At 35.6% G+C, this 22,206-nt stretch overlaps 1 protein-coding gene across 1 annotated transcript; it reads left to right on the top strand.

The window, feature by feature from the left end:
* The first annotated feature begins 238 nt into the window (after positions 1–238).
* Positions 239–21,538, top strand: SPACA1 (sperm acrosome associated 1). Its single transcript, XM_032858366.1, has 7 exons — positions 239–611; positions 6,164–6,220; positions 13,456–13,557; positions 14,300–14,406; positions 15,261–15,396; positions 20,190–20,310; positions 21,211–21,538. The coding sequence occupies exons 1-7, from the start codon at positions 272–274 to the stop codon at positions 21,365–21,367; spliced, it is 1,020 nt and encodes a 339-aa protein (XP_032714257.1). The 5' UTR covers positions 239–271; the 3' UTR covers positions 21,368–21,538.
* The last annotated feature ends 668 nt before the right edge of the window (positions 21,539–22,206 follow it).

A 22,206-nucleotide genomic window follows, 5' to 3' on the forward strand; every position in this document is an offset into this window, starting at 1 on the left:
TTTGCGGAGGAGTACACGTAGGAAGGACGAAGGTCTCTCCTAGGAGAGAAGCGTGAGCGAGAAACGCCAGTGGCTGTGGCTAGCGGGTTGCTTAGTAACGGAGGCCGTGCGCGCGGCCGCTCGCGCACCTGCGACGCCGGAAAGCAAGCGGCGCGGCCCAAGCGCCGTCGGAAGTGTCAAACGAGGTGCGACGGGTGACCCCGCGCGCGTTCCAACGGCACTTGGACCGCAAGTGGCCTTCTGCTCGCCGGTGACGAGCCGTGACGCCTCAATGGTTGCCTGGCGCGGCTCGGGGGTTCGGAGTCTGGCGGCTCCTGTCTTCGACGCACCTCTTGTCAGGAGCCGGCGGCTGCGACTGTGTCTTGGTCGGCCGTCGGGGCCGAGAACCATGAGCCCTGGGGGCGCGGGCTGCTCCAGCGGGCTGCTACTGACGGTCGGCTGGCTGCTCCTGGCGGGCCTCCAGTCCGCCTGTGGGACGAACGTCACCGCCGCCGCCCAGGATCCCGGCTTGGCCCGCGAGGGCGAGGCCGAGGGCGAGAATGAGGCGGAGGAGGAGGCCGAGAGCGAGAGCGAGGCTGAGAACGAAGCCCAGTCTGTGGCTGAGGAGGATGGTGAGGGCGGGAGGCTCCTTGACAGGGGCCAGTTGAGGGCAAAGCCCTGCCCTCCGTCTGAGGACAATGCGAATTATTATCCCTGTTAACATCCGTAGAGCTCTCTTGCAGACAGCCTCGAATTTATACTTTTTTCATATGCCTAATGGCCTTGAACAGGATGTGCTAATTCTCCAAGGCCACAGCAAGAAAAACAAATAAGCATGTACATAAAAGTTGTTACAGAATTGCTGCTAAATATTGCTCTAGAGAAGGAAAAAGATGCTCCCCCTCCATTTTTTTAAGGGGTACGAGTCAGGAGTAACCTCCCACCCACGGGAATTATTTTGACTCCTTGCAGTTACACGTTTTTCTTTCCCATTGTAGATTTTTTTTCCCCCCCTGTTCCAAATTGCTTGAGGTCTTACTCCTTTCCACGTTTGCTCTTTAGCTTGGAACTCAAAAGAATTAAGAATTCCCCTTACTGTGACACATCTTAGACCAAAATGCTGCAAAAATGCCCCGAAGCCCCCTGTCCGCTTCATGCAGGTCTACACTTGAGCACCTCTGTAGTGTGGTGGTGTAAGATTTGTACACTCAACTTCCAAGCAACTAGTGGTTTTGTTGGGTACCTGGAGAATGAGACTGTGCTTGGTCCATAAATTTGCCTTATTCTGTTGGCTCATTAAGCACTAAAACTTGACAAGCTATTATACATGTTATATTGGTTAGTAACTCACATCCTGGTAGGTAGAAGTCCAGCTGCTGGTTTGCAGCCTTTGAAATCAGTAGAAATGATACCCTTTCCCCGTAAATAAACCAGCCAAGATTTTTTTTACTATCCCTGGCAATCTCTTGTTTTCTATACATATAGAATAGGTGTTGTATTTATCTGCTTTTCTTTTATTTCCTGATGACAGTGGTTTTCAGCTATGGAAAGAAATTAGCCATCTGAGGTTAATGGTGGGGTGGAGGTTTGCATTGCCTTCACAACATTACATTACAAGGATCTTGGAGAGGTCCTTGACTTTGGAAATGTGAAAGAGACTAGACAACAAACGTTCTAAAATTTAATAGCTGTTGCTTCACTCTAGTTTTAAAAGTGGTTGAATTAGTTTTAGTACTGAACTGTTCTACCTGTAAAATGCTAAATAGAGTTTAAGCTAAACCCAGGCAATGAAGTTATGTTGTCTTGGATACAAATTAAAATGTAGGCAAGTTACTTATTCTCTTGTCTCAGTTTCCTGATCTGTGAACTTTGGAATTTTCTATGTACAATTTTATGCGCAGTTGCTTTTTCTGGGGAGAGTGAGAATTCAGAACTGTAAACAGTCGGAGGTGTGTAAGATTGGAAAATTTCCAGAGCCATTATTAAAATTTGACAAAGCCCCTTTTAACTCTCAATGGACCACAAAAACATTCGTTACTATTTGCTATCAAATGGACATTTTTTTTTTAACTTTTAAGGCATTTTACAAGTAATTTACAAAAATAAGAATAAAGGGTTAATGAAAACAAATTTGAAATTTTAGTGAGAATGTAAATATGGAAAACTCCAAATTTTTATTCCATATTTCCTGGTTTTGAAGATATATATATCCCAAATGGGAAAGATATTTTGAAAGCAACTAAATGCTCACTAACTGTTATGCATGAGTCTGGAATGTATCCATCTTATAAATACTGATTCCAGACTTCAAGTACCTCTCTAATAGATTCTAGTTTATTACTTTGTGCATCGTCAACACACAATACTTTTGAAAACTGAAGCTATGTATTTTGTTGATGAGGAGACTACCATATTCTTTACTCCATGATTGCAAAATGTTTTCATTTTAGGCTTAAAAACATGTTAGAATTATTGGTCCAATGAATTTTATTCATTTCTACATCATCTATTTTCTTTTAATCACCTTTGTTTACATACCTGCCATCATGATCTGTCCATTTACAAACCTGTTATCAAGTAAATTTTGGTGGATAAACAGCTTTAAAGAAGAAAGAATGTTGTCCATAACCTTTTAGCAAAGCAGTATGGTCCAGCTTCTTTTCACAAAACATTTCAGGATCAAGTCCTTCCTATTGAAAGACTAACTAGATGAGAATACCATATATCCTTTTCATACTTAGAAGTGAAATATTAATTCATTGATTCTTGAGTTAGAGAAAATTCATCTTGGATATTCATCTAAGTTACCATCATCTCTCACTCATTTTGCTTATGCAATCAGTTTTACCATCATCAGCATGTAAGGTGCTGCTCTCTGTTCATCTTCTGATTAATCCAACAACTGTGAAGTTTTTTATCTGTCAATTTTCTTTTTACCTTTAATGGACCGAAAAAAAAAAAAGAATGAAAAATTCAAAAACTTCAACTGTGTTCAGTGCAAGCTGAAAAAAACTTCCAGAAAGGTATCTCCAGAGTTCTTTTCTATCTTCCTGAAAGACAATGCAATACTAGGGGCAAAGAAATAAGAAAACAAAGGATTCTCTAACAGCTATGTTTTATTTTACAATTTCATCATCCTTCTAGGCAATTCCAAACTTTCTTCCATTTTATAACTAATATTTAATATTCCAATATTATTCCATATTATTTACTATATCCTTTAAAAACACATAGTTGGGAATAATCAATAAGAAATAATAAAATCCATCATTATGGATGATGAAATAACAAATTGTTTAAAAATGTAGGAAAAATTACTAAAATATTGTGTTAGATTTATACTCCTACCTCTTATACTTCCCCATACCTTTTACACCTTTTATACTTTCTGTATACTCTATAAACTTTTATAAATCGATGGGTATACCTATACCTATGCCCTTAGATTTATAGTTCTCCTATACCTATATCCTTACATTTATAAAAGGGACCAACAATAGACCTACATAATAATTGCAAAATAGAATGAGTTTCATTCTTTAAGTTTTATCCTATATAAATATATCTGTATTTTCTCTTTTTCTTTGGAGCACCTCTAAGGAAGAATAAAAGTTATGAAATATCAGCCTTATATATTAACTTTTAAAAAAGGGATTCAAAAATTAATATTGGACCCTGATGGTATATACCAGCAGTTAAAGTGTGCTGTCCAGAATTGAAGAAAACATTCCAAGATCTGGTCAGAACAAAAAAAGTGTAGAATCATTATCTCCATCGTTATGGATGACAGGCTTTTATCAGTAAAGTCTAAAAACCAAGTAGATTTTTAGGGTGGCCTCTTCACAGTCTTGATGCCTATTGAACTTACTATTGAAATCTCCACTCATTTTCACCTATTCCGTCAAATTAAGACCGCCTATCATATTTTGGGGACAGTTACTTTTCAGCTCTATGTGCAAGACTTACTTCCTTAAGGTTTCATTTTGTTAGACTCATGCAGTATTCCACTGTGGCACTTTTAGAGCCAGATTTATCTTCGAACATATTTGATATCTTTCCTAGTTTTTCAGAATCTGTGGACTCAGTCAGTATGATACCAGTATTTTCCAGGTCATTAATAAAAATATTAAATAGGACAGAATCCTGTGACACATTATTCCTTACACATTAACACCAACCAGTTAGCATCAGTGGATATTAACTGTTCAATGAGTTACACATAAAAATTTATTGACATTCAGACCATATTTTTCCTTTTTACTCTGGTATATAACAGAAGATCTTGACAAATACAACACTAAAGTCTGGATACATGTAATTTCTCTGACCCACCATGATAGGATTCCCATAAAAAATGGAAGACATTGAATGACCTAATGGGCACTCAAAGCCAAAAGGGACTTCAGAGATCATCTTATTAAATCCAATTTTTTTTTTGAAGTTAGGAGAACTTGAGTAACTTTCTCAAAGTAGCATAGGTAGTGAACATAGGGCTGATTGATTAATAGTTTTTTAGTGACTTTTGAAAAGAGGTTATAAAAGTCTAAAGGTATTAACTCATTCTCCTACCTGTGTTTTCTATGTTCAAGATTAAGCTTTTAATTTATATCTCATAATGTGCCAACAGAAAGTATCCAGGCATCTCAAGCAAAAACATCATTTCAAAATTGATCTTGATAGTCTGAATCATTTCCCAAAGTCAATATTGATTTATTTAACATACATACATCAAGAGCATACGATGCATTCAGGGAACTGTATTTGGTGCTTGTAAGTATAGAATAGCAGTGTTTATGAAGGTATTGTCTTACAGAAATCAGTATAGGAAAATGTGATGTGCACTGAGTGTGAAGTTATGATATTTTAAGCATGTTTATAGCACTAAAGTTACAGGATGTTTTCACCTATGTTGTCTCATTTAATTCTTACAAATATTCTCATTAGAGAACCATCAAATAAGATAGGTTCTCCTTTCCACATTTTTGCAGAATAGCTAACTAGGCCTGACAGAGTTTATGTAATTTGCTCAAACTCAGTTGATTAGTTGTAGAGACAGCAATTTGGACTTCAATTCCATTGCACTTTCCCATGTAATATTGTTAATTTAGGATACAATACTTAAAAAAATTTTAACACCTCATGTAATATTTTTTTATTTTGAGATATTAGTCCTAATCTGCTATGAAGAATTGGTTATATCCTATAGCTGGTGGAAATAATGCCAAACTTCAGAACAATTAGAAACAGAGAAACTTGTGATTTAAAAATCAATAATACTTAACTACTCAAATACATTTACATTCCTAAATTATCCTGCTAAATAAAGTGTTGAAATAAATTCTTGGAAATAGTTTATCATCTTAACCTAAGAATGTGTAGAACCATTCTACAACATAATTTTAATGGATATTTGGTATAAAGACTTATTTTTGGATGGAAATGTTGCACTCAAATCTTTCTGAAAAATAGAGAATAGAAAAAATTGGGCCTCACCATTGATTGGCAGGCTTTTGTTTTGTTTTGTTTTGTTTTTTGATCTATAGAGCTTTAGCTCGCCATGTATTGAGCTGATGAAAAAAATTATTTTTAATTTTATAAAAGTTTAAATATAGACCTTTTCAAAGTATTTTCTAATTTAACTCATCATTTTTTTTAATTTTTTTTTAAATTTATTTTTTTATTTTTTATAAACATATACTATATTTTTATCCCCAGGGGTACAGGTCTGTGAATCGCCAGGTTTACACACTTCACAGTACTCACCATAGCACATACCCTCCCCAATGTCCATAACCCCAGCCCCTCTCCCAAAACCCCTCCCCCCAGCAACCCTCAGTTTGTTTTGTGAGATTATGAGTCACTTATGGTTTGTCTCCCTCCCAATCCCATCTTGTTTCATTTATTCTTCTCCTACCCCCTTGACCCCCCATGTTGCATCTCCACTTCCTCATATCAGGGAGATCATATGATTTAACTCATCATTTCAAAGGTTTAAGCTTCTTTTGATTTAAGCAATAATAGAAAATATATACTAGGAATGACATTGCTTTTCTGATTTAATAAAACTAAAAACTATCTGCTTCCCATATGATAAGTGCTTTTATCCCTTATCCTCAAGTAAGAGTATTTCCCTTTGAGAAGTTTTCATATGATTAAATAATGTATCTTTGCACTTTATGTTTAGTTTCAAATACGACAGTAGTCAAAGAAGTAGAATTTGGGATGTGCACCGTTACATGTGGTAAGTAGCAAGAGCAGATAAATCAACAATATTATATTTGGTGGGGGGAAGAAGGTAAAAACTGGCAATTTTTGTTTGTAATTTGTGTACTTGCATTTACCTCTCAAACTATAATTTATACACAAAATTTGAAAGGTAAGATATTTTCACTTCACAACCTGTCTTATTTTAAGCCAGCCCCTATATTTTTTTTTTTTTGGCATAAACTGCCTTCACCAAGAAAAACTTTATCTCACAGATGTTCAGAAGCTGAAGGATCTTCTGTTGCATCTCACAGATGTCTTCCCACACACTGTGTGGCAAATCAAGAAATTTGCCTATTTGTAATAGTCTCTTCTAAAATCTACATTTCTCCAATTCATATGTTATGTCTTGGAGAAAAGAGGTATTAGCTTTTTGGGGGGAAGACAATATTCAAAAGCTATGAGATGAATGGAAACTGGACATAAAGTCTCTTACATGGGGGTGGGATTAAGGCTACACATACTATAGTAGACCAGTGTTTCTCAAACTAAAGTGTTCACCCTAAGTGCCTATAGGGCTTGTTAAAACACAGACTGCTGGACCTACCTCAGAGTTACTAACTCACTAGGCCTTTGGAGGACCCAAGAATTTGTATTTCTAAACAAGTTCACAAATAAAGCTGATGCTGCTGGTTAGAAGACTATCTTTTGACAACCACTTTGAGAACTACTGAGAAGACAATAGATAATTCACAATGAAATTAAATTTATTCTAAATAGAACTGCCTTGGAAAAAGGATAGTGAAGTTAGAGAAAGACAAAAACCAAATGGTAAGAAGACAGAAAAATCCATGCAGACCTAGAGCAGAATGATTTTTTTAAAGAAATATACCTGAATTATTTGTATTTGAGTTAACATATTTTTACTGTGGCAAAATAAATCTAACATAAAATTTAGTACTTTAACCATTTTTAAATATTCAACTCAGTGACATTAAACATGTTCACATTGTTGTGTAACCATTACCACCAACCATCTCCAGAACTTTTTCATTATCCTGAAGTAAAACCTCCATACCCATTAAACACTAACTCTCAGTTCTCTCCTCCCCCCAGTCCCTAACAATCATTATTCTACTTTCTGTCCCTTGAGATAATTTTTTTTAAAGATTTTATTTATTTGACAGAGATCACAAGTAGGCAGAGAGTCAGGCAGAGAGAGAGAGGGGAGGAAGCAGGCTCCCTGCAGAGCAGAGAGCCCGATGCGGGGCTCGATTCCAGGACACTGGGATCATGACCTGAGCCGAAGGCAGAGGCTTTAACCCACTGAGCCACCCAGGTGCCCCCCTTGAGATAATTTTAAACCCATTTTTAACCTTAACCTTAGTGGGTCAGTCACAAATTAGAGGAATACATGTAATAAACTTGTGAATATTCATTTGTAATTTACTTTGCTTCCTTGAGAAATTTCACAGAATTATTTTTACGGGAATTCTAGTAATTTTTATTGTATTACTCTATTATTTAAAGATGTGTTTCAGAAATTATATATTTATTCATTCATCAAATGATGTTTTGAATTTTGCCTACTATGTGTCATGTATTGTTTTAAGAGCTAGAATAAAGCAGAGGAAACTCCTTGCCTTCAAGGAGTGTATGTAGGGGCAAAGACAAAAAATAATATTAAAACTGGCCTCATAAAATGAATTTGAAAGTTTTCCTTCTACTTCTATTTTTTTGAAACAGCTTCAGTAGAATAGGTATTATTTCTTCTTTAAATGTTAGGTAGAATTCCCTGGAAAGTCATTTGGCTCTGAACTCTGGTTTTTTGGGAGGTTTTTGATTACTACTTCAATTGCCTTGCTGGTTATTGGTCTGTTCAGATTGTCTATTTCTTCCTGTTTCAGTCTTGGTAGTTTACAAGTTTCCAGGAATGCATCCATTTCTTCTAGATTGATTAATTTGTTGGCATATAGTTGCTGGTAATAATTTCTAATAATTGTTTCTATTTCCTTTGTGTTAGTCATATCTCTCCCCTTTCCTTCATGATTTTATTAATTTGGGTCTTTTCCCTTTTCTTTTGGATAAGTCTGGCCAGAGGTTTATCAATCTTATTAATTCTTTCAAAGAACCAGGTTCTAGTTTCATTGACCAGTTCTACTGTTTTTCTGGTTTATATTTCATTGATTTCTGTCTAATCTTTATTGTTTTTCTTCTCCTTCTTGGTTTAGGCCCTATTTGCTATTCTTTCTCCAGGTTCTTTACATGTAAGATTAGCTTGTGCATTTGGAATTTTTCTAATTTTTTGAGAGATGTTTGGATGGCTATGAATTTCCCTCTTAGGACTGCCTTTGCAGTGTCCCATAGGTTTTGGATCATTGTGTTTTCATTCTCATTAGTTTCAATAAATTGTTTAAGTTCTTCTTTAATTTCCTGGTTGACCCACTTATTCCTTAGCAGATATTCTTTAACTTCCAAGTTTTTGAGTTCCTTCCAAAAAGAATTATTTCCACAACCAGGTGGGATATATTCCTGGGATGCAAGTATGGTTCAACATTCAGAAATTAATCAACATGATAGAGCACATTAGTAAAAGAAAAAAACAGGAACCATATGATCCTCTCAGTTGATGCAGAAAAAGCATTTGACAAAATACATTATCCTTTCCTGATTAAAACTCTTCAAAATATAGGGATAGAGGGAACATGCGTCAATAGCATAAAAGCCATCTATGAAAAGTCCACAGCAAATACCATTCTCAATGGGGAAAAACTTAAAGCTTTTCCCTTAAGATCAGGAACACAGTAGGGATGCCCAATCTCACCATTATTGTTTAACATAGTACTAGAAGTCCTTGCAATCAGACAACAAAAAGAAATAAAAGGCATTCAAATTGGCAAAGATAACATGATACTTTATGTGGAAAACCCAGAAGCCTCCACTCCAATGTTACTAGAACTCATATAGTAATTCAGCAATGTGGCAGATAACAAAATCAATGCACAAAAATCAGTTGCATTTCTATACACCAAAAATTAAGCTGAAGGAAGAGAAATTAAGGAATTGATTCCATTTGTAATAGCACCAGAACCCATGAGATACCTAGGAGTAAACCTAACCAAAGAGGTAAGGGATCCATACTCTAGAAGCTACAGGACACTTAATGAAAGAAATGGAGGGAGACACAAAGAGATGGAAAAATATTCTATGTTCATGGATTGGAAGAATAAACATTGTTAAAATATCTATGCTGTCCAGAGCAATCTATACGTTCAGTGTAATCCCCATCAAAATACTGTCAACTTTTTTCATGAAGCTGGAACAAACAATCTTAAAATTGTTTTTAAGAAAGACTTTAAAACAATCTTAAAATTGTTTTTAAGAAAGACCAGAAAGACCCTGAATTGCCAGGGGATTGTTGAAAAAGAAAACCAAAGCTGGGGGCATCACAATGCCTGACTTCAAGCTCTGTTACAAAACTTTAATCATCAAGACAGCATGGTTTTGGCACAAAAACAGACACAAAGATCAATGGAACAGAATAGAGAGTGCAGAAATGGACTCTCAACTAATTTTCAACAAAGCAGGAAAGAATATCCAATGGAAAAAAAGACTGTTTCTTCAATAAGTGGTGCTGGGAAAACTGGAAAGCCACATGCAGAAGAGTGAAACTAGACCATTCTCTTACACCATACACAAAGATAAACTCAAAATGAATGAAAGATCTAAATGTGAGACATGAATCCATCAAAATCCTAGTGGAGAACATAGGCAGTAACCTCTTTGACATCAGCCATAGCGACTTCTTTCAAGACATATCCCCAAAGGCAAGGGGAACAAAAGCAAACATGAACTTTTGGAACTTCGTCAAGATGATAAGCTCTTGTACAGCAAACGAAACAGTCAACAAAGCTAAGAGGCAACCCACGGAATGGAAGAAGATATTTGCAAATGACATTTCAGATAAAGGGCTGGTATCCAAGATCTTTAAAGAACTTCTCAAACTTAACACCCAAAAAACAAATAATCCAGTCAAGAAATGGGCAGAAGACATGAACAGACACTTCTCCAAAGAAAACATATGGCTGGCTAACTGACACCTGAAAAAATGTTCAACATCACTAGTCATCAGGGAAATGCAATCAAAACCACGATGAGATACCACCTTACACCAGTTAGAATGACAAAAATTAACAAGATAGGAAACAACAAATGTGGGCAAGGATGTGGAGAAAGGGGAACCCTGCTACACTGTTGGTGGGAACATAAGCTGGTATAGCCACTCTGGAAAACAGTATAGTGGTTCCTCAAGAAGTATAGAGCTATCCTATGACCCAGCAATTGTACTACTGGATATTTACTCAAAAGATACAGATTAGTGAAAAGAAAGGGCATATGCACCCCAATGTTCATAGCAGCAATGTCCACAATAGCCAAACTGTGGAAAGAGCCAAGATGTCCTTCAACAGATGAAAGCATAAAGATGTGGTTTGTATATACAATGGAATATTACTCAGCCATCAGAAAGGATGAATACTTACCATTTGCATTGACATGGAAGGAACTGGAGTGTATTATGATAAGTGAGATAAGTCAAGCAGAGAAAGGCAATTATCATATGGTTTCACTTATATGTGAAACATAAGGAATAGCGCAGAGAACCACAGGGGAAGGGAGGGAAACAAAATGGGAAGAAATCAGAGAGGGAGACGAACCATGAGAGACTCTTGACTCTGGGAAACAAACTGAGGGTTACGGAAGGGAAGCGGGGGTGAGGAGGATGGGTAACCAGGTGATGGTTATTAAGGAGGATATGTGTTGTGATAAGCACTTGGTGTTATACGCAACTAATGAATCATTGAGCACTACATCAAAAACTAATGATGTATATAGGTTAACTGAACATAATAAAAAAACCCAAAACAGTAATATTAAAACATTTATGTCAGATGCTGATAAATTCTAAGGAGAAAGATGCCTTAAAGGCAACATTTTGCATCTAAAATATTTTAAAATATTTTCAGTTTAAAACAACTATTTAGAGGAACAAAAGCACTTAGTTGGAAATTCTATTGAACTCTCAAAACAGTATTTTAGCAGTCAAAAAGTTTTCTTTTTCTGGAATACCCAGGCAGATTTTTAGTGTTACTTGGAGTTACAGAAAATCTCACACCTACACACATTATCGCAATGAACTGCATTTGGCTAAATAAATTCATAAATAAACTTGCTTGGAAAATATTTATGCATTTCAGAATAAGGCTGTGCATCTAGAGAGGTACTTTTTATAAATTCAAGTGACGCTATACTGCAGCCATTCTTAGGCATCTCTTTTAATCAAAAGAGATCTTTCCTCAAAGAGTACACTTATGATGAGCACTGAGTAATGTATAGAATTGTTGAATCATTATATTGTACACCTGAAGCTAATATGACATTATATGTTAACTCTACTAGAATTATAACTGAAAAATTAAAAAGAAAAGAGATCGTTCCTCTTCCAACCTTTGATCTCCTTATCTCATGTAGAGTCCTCTCCTTTGCTACTCAAAGTTTGGTTCACAGACCAGCTGCATCATTATCATCTGGGAGCTTGTTAGAAATGCAGAATCTCAGAACCTACTCCAGACCTACTGAATCAGAATTTGCCTGTTAATAAGATTCACAGGTGATTGCATGCACTCTAAAGTTTGAGAAGCACTGTTTTAAGTCATCTCTAGACTTCAACTCTCCCTTGCCCTTGAGAATGGGTTTATATCTATGGCCATACCACCCTGAACGTAAACGATCTTGTCTGATCTCGGAAGCTAAGCAGGGTCGGGCCTGGTTAGTACTTGGATGGGAGAATGGGTTTATGATTAACATTTTTAGGGGCTGAAAGAGGGAATCTGGTAGACATGGAAATCAAGATGGATTGCTCCTTAGCCTGTGGCTGCATTCTCTTATCACAGATCACTTGCCATAGGACATGTTTACCAAGATAGGACATTTTATCATGTTCCTTAATTCTGTGGTGAAAAGCAAACCCAATGGAGAGCTGAGATCTGTTAGTAAAGACTTGATTTCTTGTTGTAAAAAAGTGTGGTAATTCTCAAGAGAGTATCTTGTTTTTTCCCCATAAATAAGGTTTTATTGGAACATGCAAACAAATAAAATATAATTTCAGGTATTTGACAACATTTATTAAATTTAGGGGCACCTGGCTGGCTCAGCTGGTGGAGCATGTGATTGATTCTTTTTAAAATTAACATATAATGTATTATTGCCCCAGGGGTACAGGTCTGTGAATCCTCAGGCTTATATACTTCACAGCACTCACCATAGCATTCAAGAGATTATCTTGTTAGAAATTGAAATTTGGTCATTAATACTTTGACCTCCTTTATTTAATACAGAGATCTTAGCAACCTAAATATTAAAAAGCATATATTTATGTTTTAAAAGTGTTTTTAAATTAATTATTCAACAGAGAGAGAGAGAGAGAGAGAGAACAAGTAGGCAGAGCAGCAGGCAGAGAGAGAGGGGCAAGCAGGCTCCCTACTGAGCAGAGAGTACAAAGCAGGGCTCAATCCCAGGACCCTGAGATCATGACCTGAGCCGAAGGCAGAGGCTTAACCCATTGAGCCACCCAGACTCCCCTTATTTATGTTTTAAAATGTGATTTTTAGATTGCCCTTCAGAGCTCCAAGACCACTTCTAAAACTTCCTTGGCCAGACAAATTTGGGAGACCCTGCATCTTACTATATTTCATCAAATCTAAGACTTTGGTCAGCTATGAGAAGCGTATTTTATGCACCTCTAAAAAAGGAGAAATGCTGCCTATTTGTCACATGCTGTCAATTCTGATAAATTCTGATTTCTGATTTTAAAGGTGTTAAAAATCTAAAAATTTTACATCTTAGAGCTATGCAACTTCACACAGAATAGCTCATTAATTTACTAGCATATTAAAAAAAATTCCCCCAAAATCCTGTAATAAGAAGGACAATTTAATTTTAGTTAATGTATCATTTTCAATGTGTATAATTTTGGAATCCTTTTTCTTATGGTGACAACTAGAGGAACTAGTGTTTCATGTAACTTACTTTGGGAAATGCTGTTTTATGAAATAATTCAAAATGAGGGGCATAAAAATATTCTAAGCATTATCACTCTGAATTTAGGAATTTAACTTATGAAATTAGAAGAAGAGTCTCAAAAAAGATCTAGATGGAAAAGTAAAGAAAGTGGAATGAATTTTTCTTAACATTTGCTGATTTCTTTCACCAAAGGTGTTGGTATTAGAGAAGTCATACTAACAAATGGATGCCCTGGAGGTGAATCCAAGTGTATTGTACGGGTAGAAGAATGCCGTGGACCAGTAGATTGTGGCTGTGAGTTGGACTCTGTATTGGAGGGAGATGAGGGGGAAGACTTTACTCTGGGGAAATAGCCTTAACCTCAGGTTGCCATGGGTGGAAGGAATTGAGCAATTGATATATTGAAAGGAAATTATAATACAACTTAAAATTCCACTTCTCTAGACAATTAAAGCTCAGAGTACCTTTCTGCCTTTGCCTTACATTTGTCAATGATGTCTAAAATTTAACATATAGTCTCCATAATATACACTGGAAGCTTATTATATTCAGAGTCTCTGGTCAAGGCTGTCCTATAGTGAAACACTTTTGACACTTTGGTAATGACATTTTATGAGTAGATTGGCAAACTTTAAATTGGGAACTTTGAAAGCTGTTCTTTATCATATTATACTACTTTGAGATTTCATTATCTCTAGTCAGGGTGGGGCGGGGGTGTGGTCCCTAACCAGTAAATTGAAAGCCACTAGCAGATCTCAAAGTTTAATCTAATACATCACTGAACTGGTTGCCCTTGCTATTTTTTCTGCTGAAGGAACACACAGCTTTGGTATTTCCCACCCGCTTCTTTTGGTGACTTTGCTTTGCATCCATCACTCTTCTCTACTCGTCTACATTCAAACCCTCAATAATAATTTTGAGAACTTCCAGCATATAGTTGATTTTAACACTGAAAGTGGCTTTTAAAAGTAGCCTTTGTATAAAACAATTTATAATGCCTAATGGTATATATGTATTTAATTTTTCTTGTTTTTAGGGGGTAGACCAGTTTCAGAAAGTCTTGAAAGTGTTAGACTAGCATGTATTCATACATCTCCTGTAAATCGCTTCAAATATATTTGGAAACTTCTAAGGCCAGACCAAGTAAGTAATAAACACATGTAACGTGGTGATTGCTAGTGAGTGATAAAATTTTTTTCCCAGGGCTTGATGGCTATCAAAAAACTCTCTCTTTAGAAGCAGTTTGCAAAAATGATGTTAAAATCTTACAACTTTGTTATTATTGAGATTTTAATTGAATTGGATTTTAATGCAATAATAATTGCATTATTTTTTTTTAAAGATTTTATTTATTTGACAGAGAGAGATCACAAGTAGAGAGAGAGAGAAGAGGAAGCAGGCTCCCTGCCTAGCAGAGAGCCCAATGTGGGACTCGATCCCAGGACCCTGAGATCATCACCCGAGCTGAAGGCAGAGGCTTAACCCACTGAGCCACCCCAGGCAGCCCCAATAATTGCATTATTAAGTGGGGCTGAAACTGTACATATGTCTTGGGGTCAGCTATTATCAGAATTTAAAACATCCCTTTTATTTAAGTATTCTATTTTGGAAGCAAAGTTTTTATTTGTATGTATAGGAATTGGATGATGATAATAATAGCTAACATTAATGGAGGGATTATTAAATATCAGACAACATCAAGCGCTACAGTTTCTTTTAACCCACATAACAATCTATGAGGTAATCCTTATCATTATACGCATTTTACAGATAAGCAACTGAGAAGCAGAGTGTATCTTGTCCTGGGTCACACAGGCAGAAGTGGTAGGATTATTGATGTCTGGATTGTCTGACTCTAAAATCCATGTGCATAATTAATTATTGTCCTAGACTGAGAGATAATGACTATTCTTTCCTTATGGGAAATAAATTGTTTCCTGATCTTAAGTTTACATGAAGAATGTTGGCACTTTTTTTTTTTTTTCCTTTTTAAATAGCAACCCATTATCCTTGCAAATGATTCAGCAATCCTGGAAGTACGCAGGGAAGTTCATCCCTTGGTTTTTGAGTGTTCTACCTTGGATAATAATGAAATAATAGCATCTGTGAAATTCACAGTCTATACAACAAGTGGTAAGTGCCCATTAATGTTTTGGTTTGCTTATATCAAATTCTAAAAAGCAACAAAATCATCTGGAGGGCTCCTTGATCCAGACCAATAGCCCCACTCCCAGAGTTTCTGATTCAGTAGATCTAGGGTGAGGTGACACAATAGTTTACATTTCTAATAAGTTCCTAGGTATTGCTGGTTTGGAGGCAACCTCTGGGAAACTACTGGTTTATATCATTTAGACTTTCTACAAGGTGGTGCTTAATTTCTTTTTCATAAAGTAGAGTCAGATGTGTTTCACTTTGGGGAACTTGGTGCATTCCTGAAGCATCTCCAAAGAACAGTGCTCTAACTTGACTTATAATCTCTTACTTCTATCACAAAAGTGAAAATGGGTATATGGAATCCTCATGGATGCTTACAAAATTTTTGATATAGTAAAATAATAAAATTAAGAAACATCAAAACATGGTTCTTCAAAAATTATTCATTTGAAGAAAATATTTTTTGATGAAATAATAATGCCTCAATATATGTCACAAAAAACAAATCTTGTCTTGAATATAATTTTACACATGAGAAACTGTGCTCCCCTTGCAAAATGGATCCATGTGCATGTCCTTTCAGTTTAGACTATGATATCTAATATATCCAATTATTTCTTTTTGTTCATTTTGTGCTTAATCATTTTATTATGGTTGTCATTGTTGAAGGTATGAGGGGGTTTGGTCACAACTTCTTTTGAGAATCCAATCAAGGCTCAGGAGGTTTTTCCCAGAAAAATACTCACATAAACAAATATGCTAAAAGCTACTTTTTAAGAGAATTCATGGATTCCTTGAAGCTTTTTCTCAATCCCAAGTAAAGAATTTATGCTATAGTTTATTTTTCAGCATAACACTTTTTATTAAAATGGAAATAAGCTAAAGTGTTTCAGGGCTGACTTTTAAAAATAAACTATAAGTTTCTTTAATGTTTTTACTACCTTAAAAAAAAAATTCATGGTGAAAGCTCATAATCTTAAGTTGAGATATCAAGTGTTATTAAAAGGATAATTTCAATAAAGTGCTAAAAAAGGCAAGAAAGGACCAAACCTCATCAAACTAAAGAATACCTCAGTAAGTACTAGTTCAGTATATTAAAACTTTTTGGGAGCCATTCTCGGTTTTTATCCCCACAGCCTAGTCCTTATTAGGACCATAGCTCCTCATGTGATTGGAAGATTTTTTAAAAATTTTACTTTATTTTATTTAAATTTAGTTAACATACAGTATATTATTAGTCTCAGAGGTAGTGTTCATTGATGCATCAGTTGTATGTAACACGTAGTGCTCATTACATCACATACTTTCCTTAATGCCCATCACCCAGTTACCCCATTCCCGCCACCCCCTTCCCCTCCAGTAACCCTCAGTTTGTTTCATAGAAGTCAATATACATTTGACAGTGTGTAAGCTAAGGGCTAGAACACAGATCCTGAAATGTTAGCCCTTAAGTGAAACAAAGTTGACTTCTCTCTTTTTAAAAAATTTATTTATTTTAAAAAAATCTTTTTAAATTTTTAAAATTTTTTTTTATTTTTTAAAAATTTAGTTATTTTTTTGCCTTGGCAGCTCATAATACTTTTTTTGTTTTTTTTTTAAACCTTATTTTATTTTTTCAGTGTTCCAAGATTCATTGTTTATGCATCACACCCAGTAATATGTGCTCTCCTAAATACTCACCACCAGGCTCACCCATCCCCCCACCCCTCTCCCCTCCAAAACCCTCAGCTTGTTTCTCAGAGTCCACAGCCTCTCATGGTTCGTCTCCCCCTCCAATTTCCCCCAACTCCCAACTTCTTTCTTGTAGCAGTCCAAGGCTGGTGGGTTAGCTCTGTCATCTCAGTACATGATCTGGTTAAATGACAAAATGTTTCTAGAATACTTTGGTATCAGTTAGTTCTTTTAAAAATGACAATTGGGAATACCACTGTGATAGACCCTTTTGGCTGTTTGGACATCAAACAAATATTTTGTTTATAAATGTCAGCACAGTATGGTACTGCCTTGAAACAAGTACACAATGGAAATATCTTTAGGGTAAATATGGTTTAGTTAATGAAAATTTCCTATCCATCCTCTATACATCAGATTTTTCACTTCCACAATAGTTGTCTTTATAATTAGGCATTGTTATGGATTGAATTGTGTTTCCCTTCTCAAGTCCTAACTCCTAGAACCTCAGAATGTGACTGTGTTTGGAAATAGAATCATTTCAGATGTGATTTGTTCAGTTAAGATAAGGTCATACATACTAGTATAGAGTGAGTCTTTAATTCACTATGACTGGTGTCCTTATAAGAAGAGGGAAATTTGGACACAAATACAGAACAAGAGAGAAGAGAATGTCATGTGCAGCCACAAAGACACACAGGGAGAAGACAGCCATGTGAAAACAGAGGCAGAGACTGGAGTTATGTTGCCATAAGCCATAAGGGAACATCCGGGGCCACCAGAAGTAGGAAGAAGAAAGGAAGAGCCTTTGGAGTGAGGGTGGCCTTACCAATACCTTGCATTCAGACTTTTAGCCTCTTGAACTATGAGACAAAAAATTTCTGTTGTTTTTAAGTCACCCAGTTTGTGGTACTCTGTTATTGTGGCCCTAGAAAACTAATGTAAACCTTAGCTTAGTTTTCCTAAAAAGTGAGAATATTGAAATTCAGTCTATTTTTCATTAAAAATTTTCAAAAGGAAATTCAGCCTATTTTTTTTTTTTAGGTATAAAAGTAGTCTAGATATAAAAGTGATCCTTGCAAGAAGACTACCCTTGAAATAAAGCAAAATCTTTATACCTCTCACTCTTCATCCTCTAGTGGCTAGTATTGTAGGGTAATGAATAAATGGAATGGAATTTTGCATTTCTCCTTCTCAGGTTTTAATCCTAAAAGGTGTCTTTCATTTTAGCTTAAAAAACAAACAAACGAACAAAAAAACCCCAACTCATTGCTTCTGTCAATCTAAAATTATAAAAAAAAAGATTTGAAAAATCCAGCAATGTTGGAATATAAATATGATGTGATTTCTCTGTCACACTTGGAACTATTTAGTGAGATCACTAATTGAATTTATAGAGCTGGAATTACTAAGGAAAATGAAAAATTGTACTCCGTGGTGTTTAAAGAGTAGGACGAAAATCCAGACAAATAAGCAGTTGAGATTGCCCATATAGGAAACTGCTTCTGGTAGAGTGGTACTTACCAAAATTAAAATATTACAATATATAAAACATAGCTTGGCAAATCATTAAATGGCCCTGAACGTTGGTTCACTTATCTGTGTAATTCAGTAGTTCCATCTGGTGATCTCTCTGGTCCTTCTCCACACAAATTCTTTAGGATCCTATAATTTGGGGGACTGAGAAGAACCACAAGAAAGCTATATAATTGATAAAGTAAGTAATATTTGATGCAAATTGGCTTTTCACCAATTTAAAATGTAGCAATGTTGTAATACATACAATAGACTGGCTGTGTCTCTTAAATAGACTTAATTGCAGGAAGAGCAGAAAGATTTGAGAAAGAATAATTTAAAAGTGTTGTGTGGATATTTGTGTAAAATTAAACTGCAAACCCTATCTTACAACATATATAAAAATTAGACATATGTCATTGTCCTAAATGTAAAATCTAAAACCATAAATCTTTAGAGTGGAAACATAGGGGAAAATCTGCATGATACTGGAATAGGCAAGGGTTACTTAGTTATGACTCAGAAAACAGTCACCATAGAAGGGAACATTGATAAATTAGGCTTCATCAAAATTAAAAACTTTAGTCCATAAAAAGAAATCATTAGAAAAATGAACAAGCAAGCTAAAACCTGAGAGAAAAAAATTCACAAAACATGTATAACCAGTACAATCAGTTTGGGCAAAGATCTTAGAGTTTCTTGGAAAACTAAAGTGTAACTCTACCTTATGACCCAGCAGTTCCACTCTTAGGTATTTAAGAGAAGTGAAAAATGTATGTTTGCAAACAGCTTGCATAAAAATATTCATAGAAGTTTATTTATGATGGCTTAAAGCTTCAACGGCCTATATGTCCACACTATTGATACATGCAACATTATGGGTGTATCTTTAAAACAGACTGAGTAAAAAAGCCTCACAAGAAGGAATACATAGTGTATATTTCCATTCCTATGAAGTTCTAAAATAGGCAGAACTAATCTGTGGTGGAAAAGAAAATCAGTAGAGTAGTTCCCTCCTGAGGATGTGTCAGGAATTAATTGGGAGGGGCTCAAGGAAGTTGATGGGGTATAGCGATATTCTGTGTCTTCATAGGGTTTGAATTACATATGTGTGTTCGCATTTGCCAAAACTAAGTAAATGTACACTTAAAATCTTTGTGTAATTTATCATAAATTTTACTTCAAAAGAAAAAATGTAAGCAAGTATTAAACTTGTTTGATATGCCTGTTGAAGATTTTTATGGGAAGTGTGCAGACATTAGCAAATTATGTTAAAATTCATTGAAAAATAAGATGGGTCAATGAATTTGTAGAAGGATGGGTAAAATGGATAACAAAATGTTGATGGTACTGTCTAGGTGGTGGGAGTACAGGATATTCATTATTCAATTCTTTTGACTTTTCTTCATGTTTAAAAAGGACATTGCAAAAGTGATGAGCAAGTTTACTAATAATAACTTTCTTTCCACTAATTCTTCTGTGTTTAAAATTTTTTCAGTTTTTTTTTAGCTATAAAGTTTCCATTTAGATATATCTCTTTTTTTTTTCCAGTGGTAATAATCATCAGGTGTGTGTTTTTTCTCTAGAATTGCAAATGAAAAGATCAAGCCGACCAGACACTGATGCGGTCCTAGTTTTTGTGCTGACCATAGGAGTTATTATCTGTATATTCGTGATCTTTATACTTATCTTCATAATTATAAACTGGTAGGTGAAGGGTTGAACTGAATCATCACCCTTACTTGATGTTCTCCTTGTTGTCCCCGCCTCCCCACTTGTTTGATGAAACCAAAGCCCTGACCACGAGGCCTCCCACATGTGTCTTGAAACAGTCCAACACCCCGTATACCTCCTGCAACTATTCTACATCAGGCTACCTGAGCTCATGACTTGCTTCCCACCATGAGAGAGAAATATGTGCAATGTTTATAATTTTACATAGTAATTGTAAAAAAAAAGTTTTGAATGAATATGTGTATTGTTCAGTTGTATTTTTCACAACTCTAAAACTTGGCTAGTGTAACCTACTCTAATTTTTAAAAAGATTTTATTTATTTAACAGAGAGAGAGGAAGGGAGAGAGACACAGAGCAAGCACAAGCAAGCAGGGGAGAAGCAGGCTCCCTGCTGAGCAAGGAGCCCAATGTGGGGCTTGAGCCCAGGACCCTGGGACCATGACCTGAGCTGAAGGCAGAGACTTAACCAATTGAGCCACTCAGGTGCCCATATTCATTTTTTTAAAAGAATATTTCTAATACTTACATGAGTATGGTCTGAGGACTCATCTACTACCATAAATATAGTGGATACACCACAAACTAAAAATAAATTATGACTAAGGAGGCACTTCTAAATATAGAAAATTATATATATCTACTTAGTTTTGGTTTTCAGTTTTTTTTTTTTTTTTTAAGATTTTTATTTATTTGTTTGACATAGAGAAGGGGAAGCAGGCTCCCCACTGAACAAAGAGCCTGATGCGGGGCTCCATCCCAGGACCCTGAGATCATGACTTGAGCTAAAGGCAGGGGCTTAACCCACTGATCCACCCAGGCACCCCTGGTTTTCAGTTCTTGATGGACTTTTTTTGTTTTTGCTTTTTCTCCAGGGGGGCAGTCAAGTCTTTCTGGGGAGAAAAAGCCTCAACAACTGAGATACAGTCTGAGCTGAGTTCAACAAGATACAAAGATTCAACTTCTCTTGACCAGTCACCAACAGAAATACCTGGAAATGAAGATGATGCTTTAAGTGAATGGAATGAATGATATATGGATGATCTATAAGAAACCAAAGGAGAGTAGAGAATATCAGATTCATTACTATAAAAATAAAATATATGGTGAAATACTTTAATAATATTGCAAGTGATTTCCCACAGTCTGAAGGTTATGAAATATGAGAAGGGGCTGTTTTAGTCAGTGTTATCTTTGTGATGGAGTGATCAAAAATTATTTTAATTTGTTTTCAACATTTGCCATTTCAGATAATTACTTGGTAACATTTACCTAGGGGTATACACACACACATAATATTATAAACACATTTGTGATCAGTTCAATCACTTCTAAGGTGATTTGCCTGTTTTGTCCAAATAAGAAAAATGTAATATAGAAGATGCCTTGCATATTAGACTTTTTCCCTTGTGGGATCACTGGGTTGAGCAACAAAAGCAAATCATACTTGAGAATTTCTGAAGGGCATATGACAGACATACAAAGAATCACTTGTCAGGCATGAAATAATAATAACAGCAGCAGCAGCAACAGCAACAACCACCAGCAACACATAGTAGCTATATTAGTAGCTACTATTATAGCTATATAATTTTATAATATTATATATTCCATTATAGCTATATAATTTTATAATATTATATATTCTATAGTATTATTAGTAGCTACTAATATAGCTACAATTATAGCTATATTAGAAGCTACTATGTGCCAAGCATCACTCATAGCATTTGACATTATTTTAGGTAATGTAATTGTGACTGTATATAAGAAATCTGTAAGGAGGAACTGGGGTGGAACTTGGAGATGGATGGCTGAATAAATGATACAAATTTAACATGCTCTGTGTTTCTCACAGAAAAAAGTAAATT

The sequence above is a fragment of the Lontra canadensis genome, unplaced genomic scaffold (genome assembly GCF_010015895.1).
Source record: "Lontra canadensis isolate GAN:19392208 unplaced genomic scaffold, GSC_riverotter_1.0 scaffold14, whole genome shotgun sequence".
Classification (NCBI taxonomy): domain Eukaryota; kingdom Metazoa; phylum Chordata; class Mammalia; order Carnivora; family Mustelidae; genus Lontra; species Lontra canadensis.

Bases quoted from the DNA above. Each gene is read 5' to 3' on its own strand.
- SPACA1 (XM_032858366.1), top strand. From the start codon at position 272: ATGGTTGCCTGGCGCGGCTCGGGGGTTCGGAGTCTGGCGGCTCCTGTC. The intron at 612-6,163 runs GTGAGGGCGGGA...CTTTATGTTTAG, and splicing joins GTCTGTGGCTGAGGAGGATG to TTTCAAATACGACAGTAGTC. The intron at 13,558-14,299 runs GTGAGTTGGACT...TCTTGTTTTTAG, and splicing joins TGGACCAGTAGATTGTGGCT to GGGGTAGACCAGTTTCAGAA.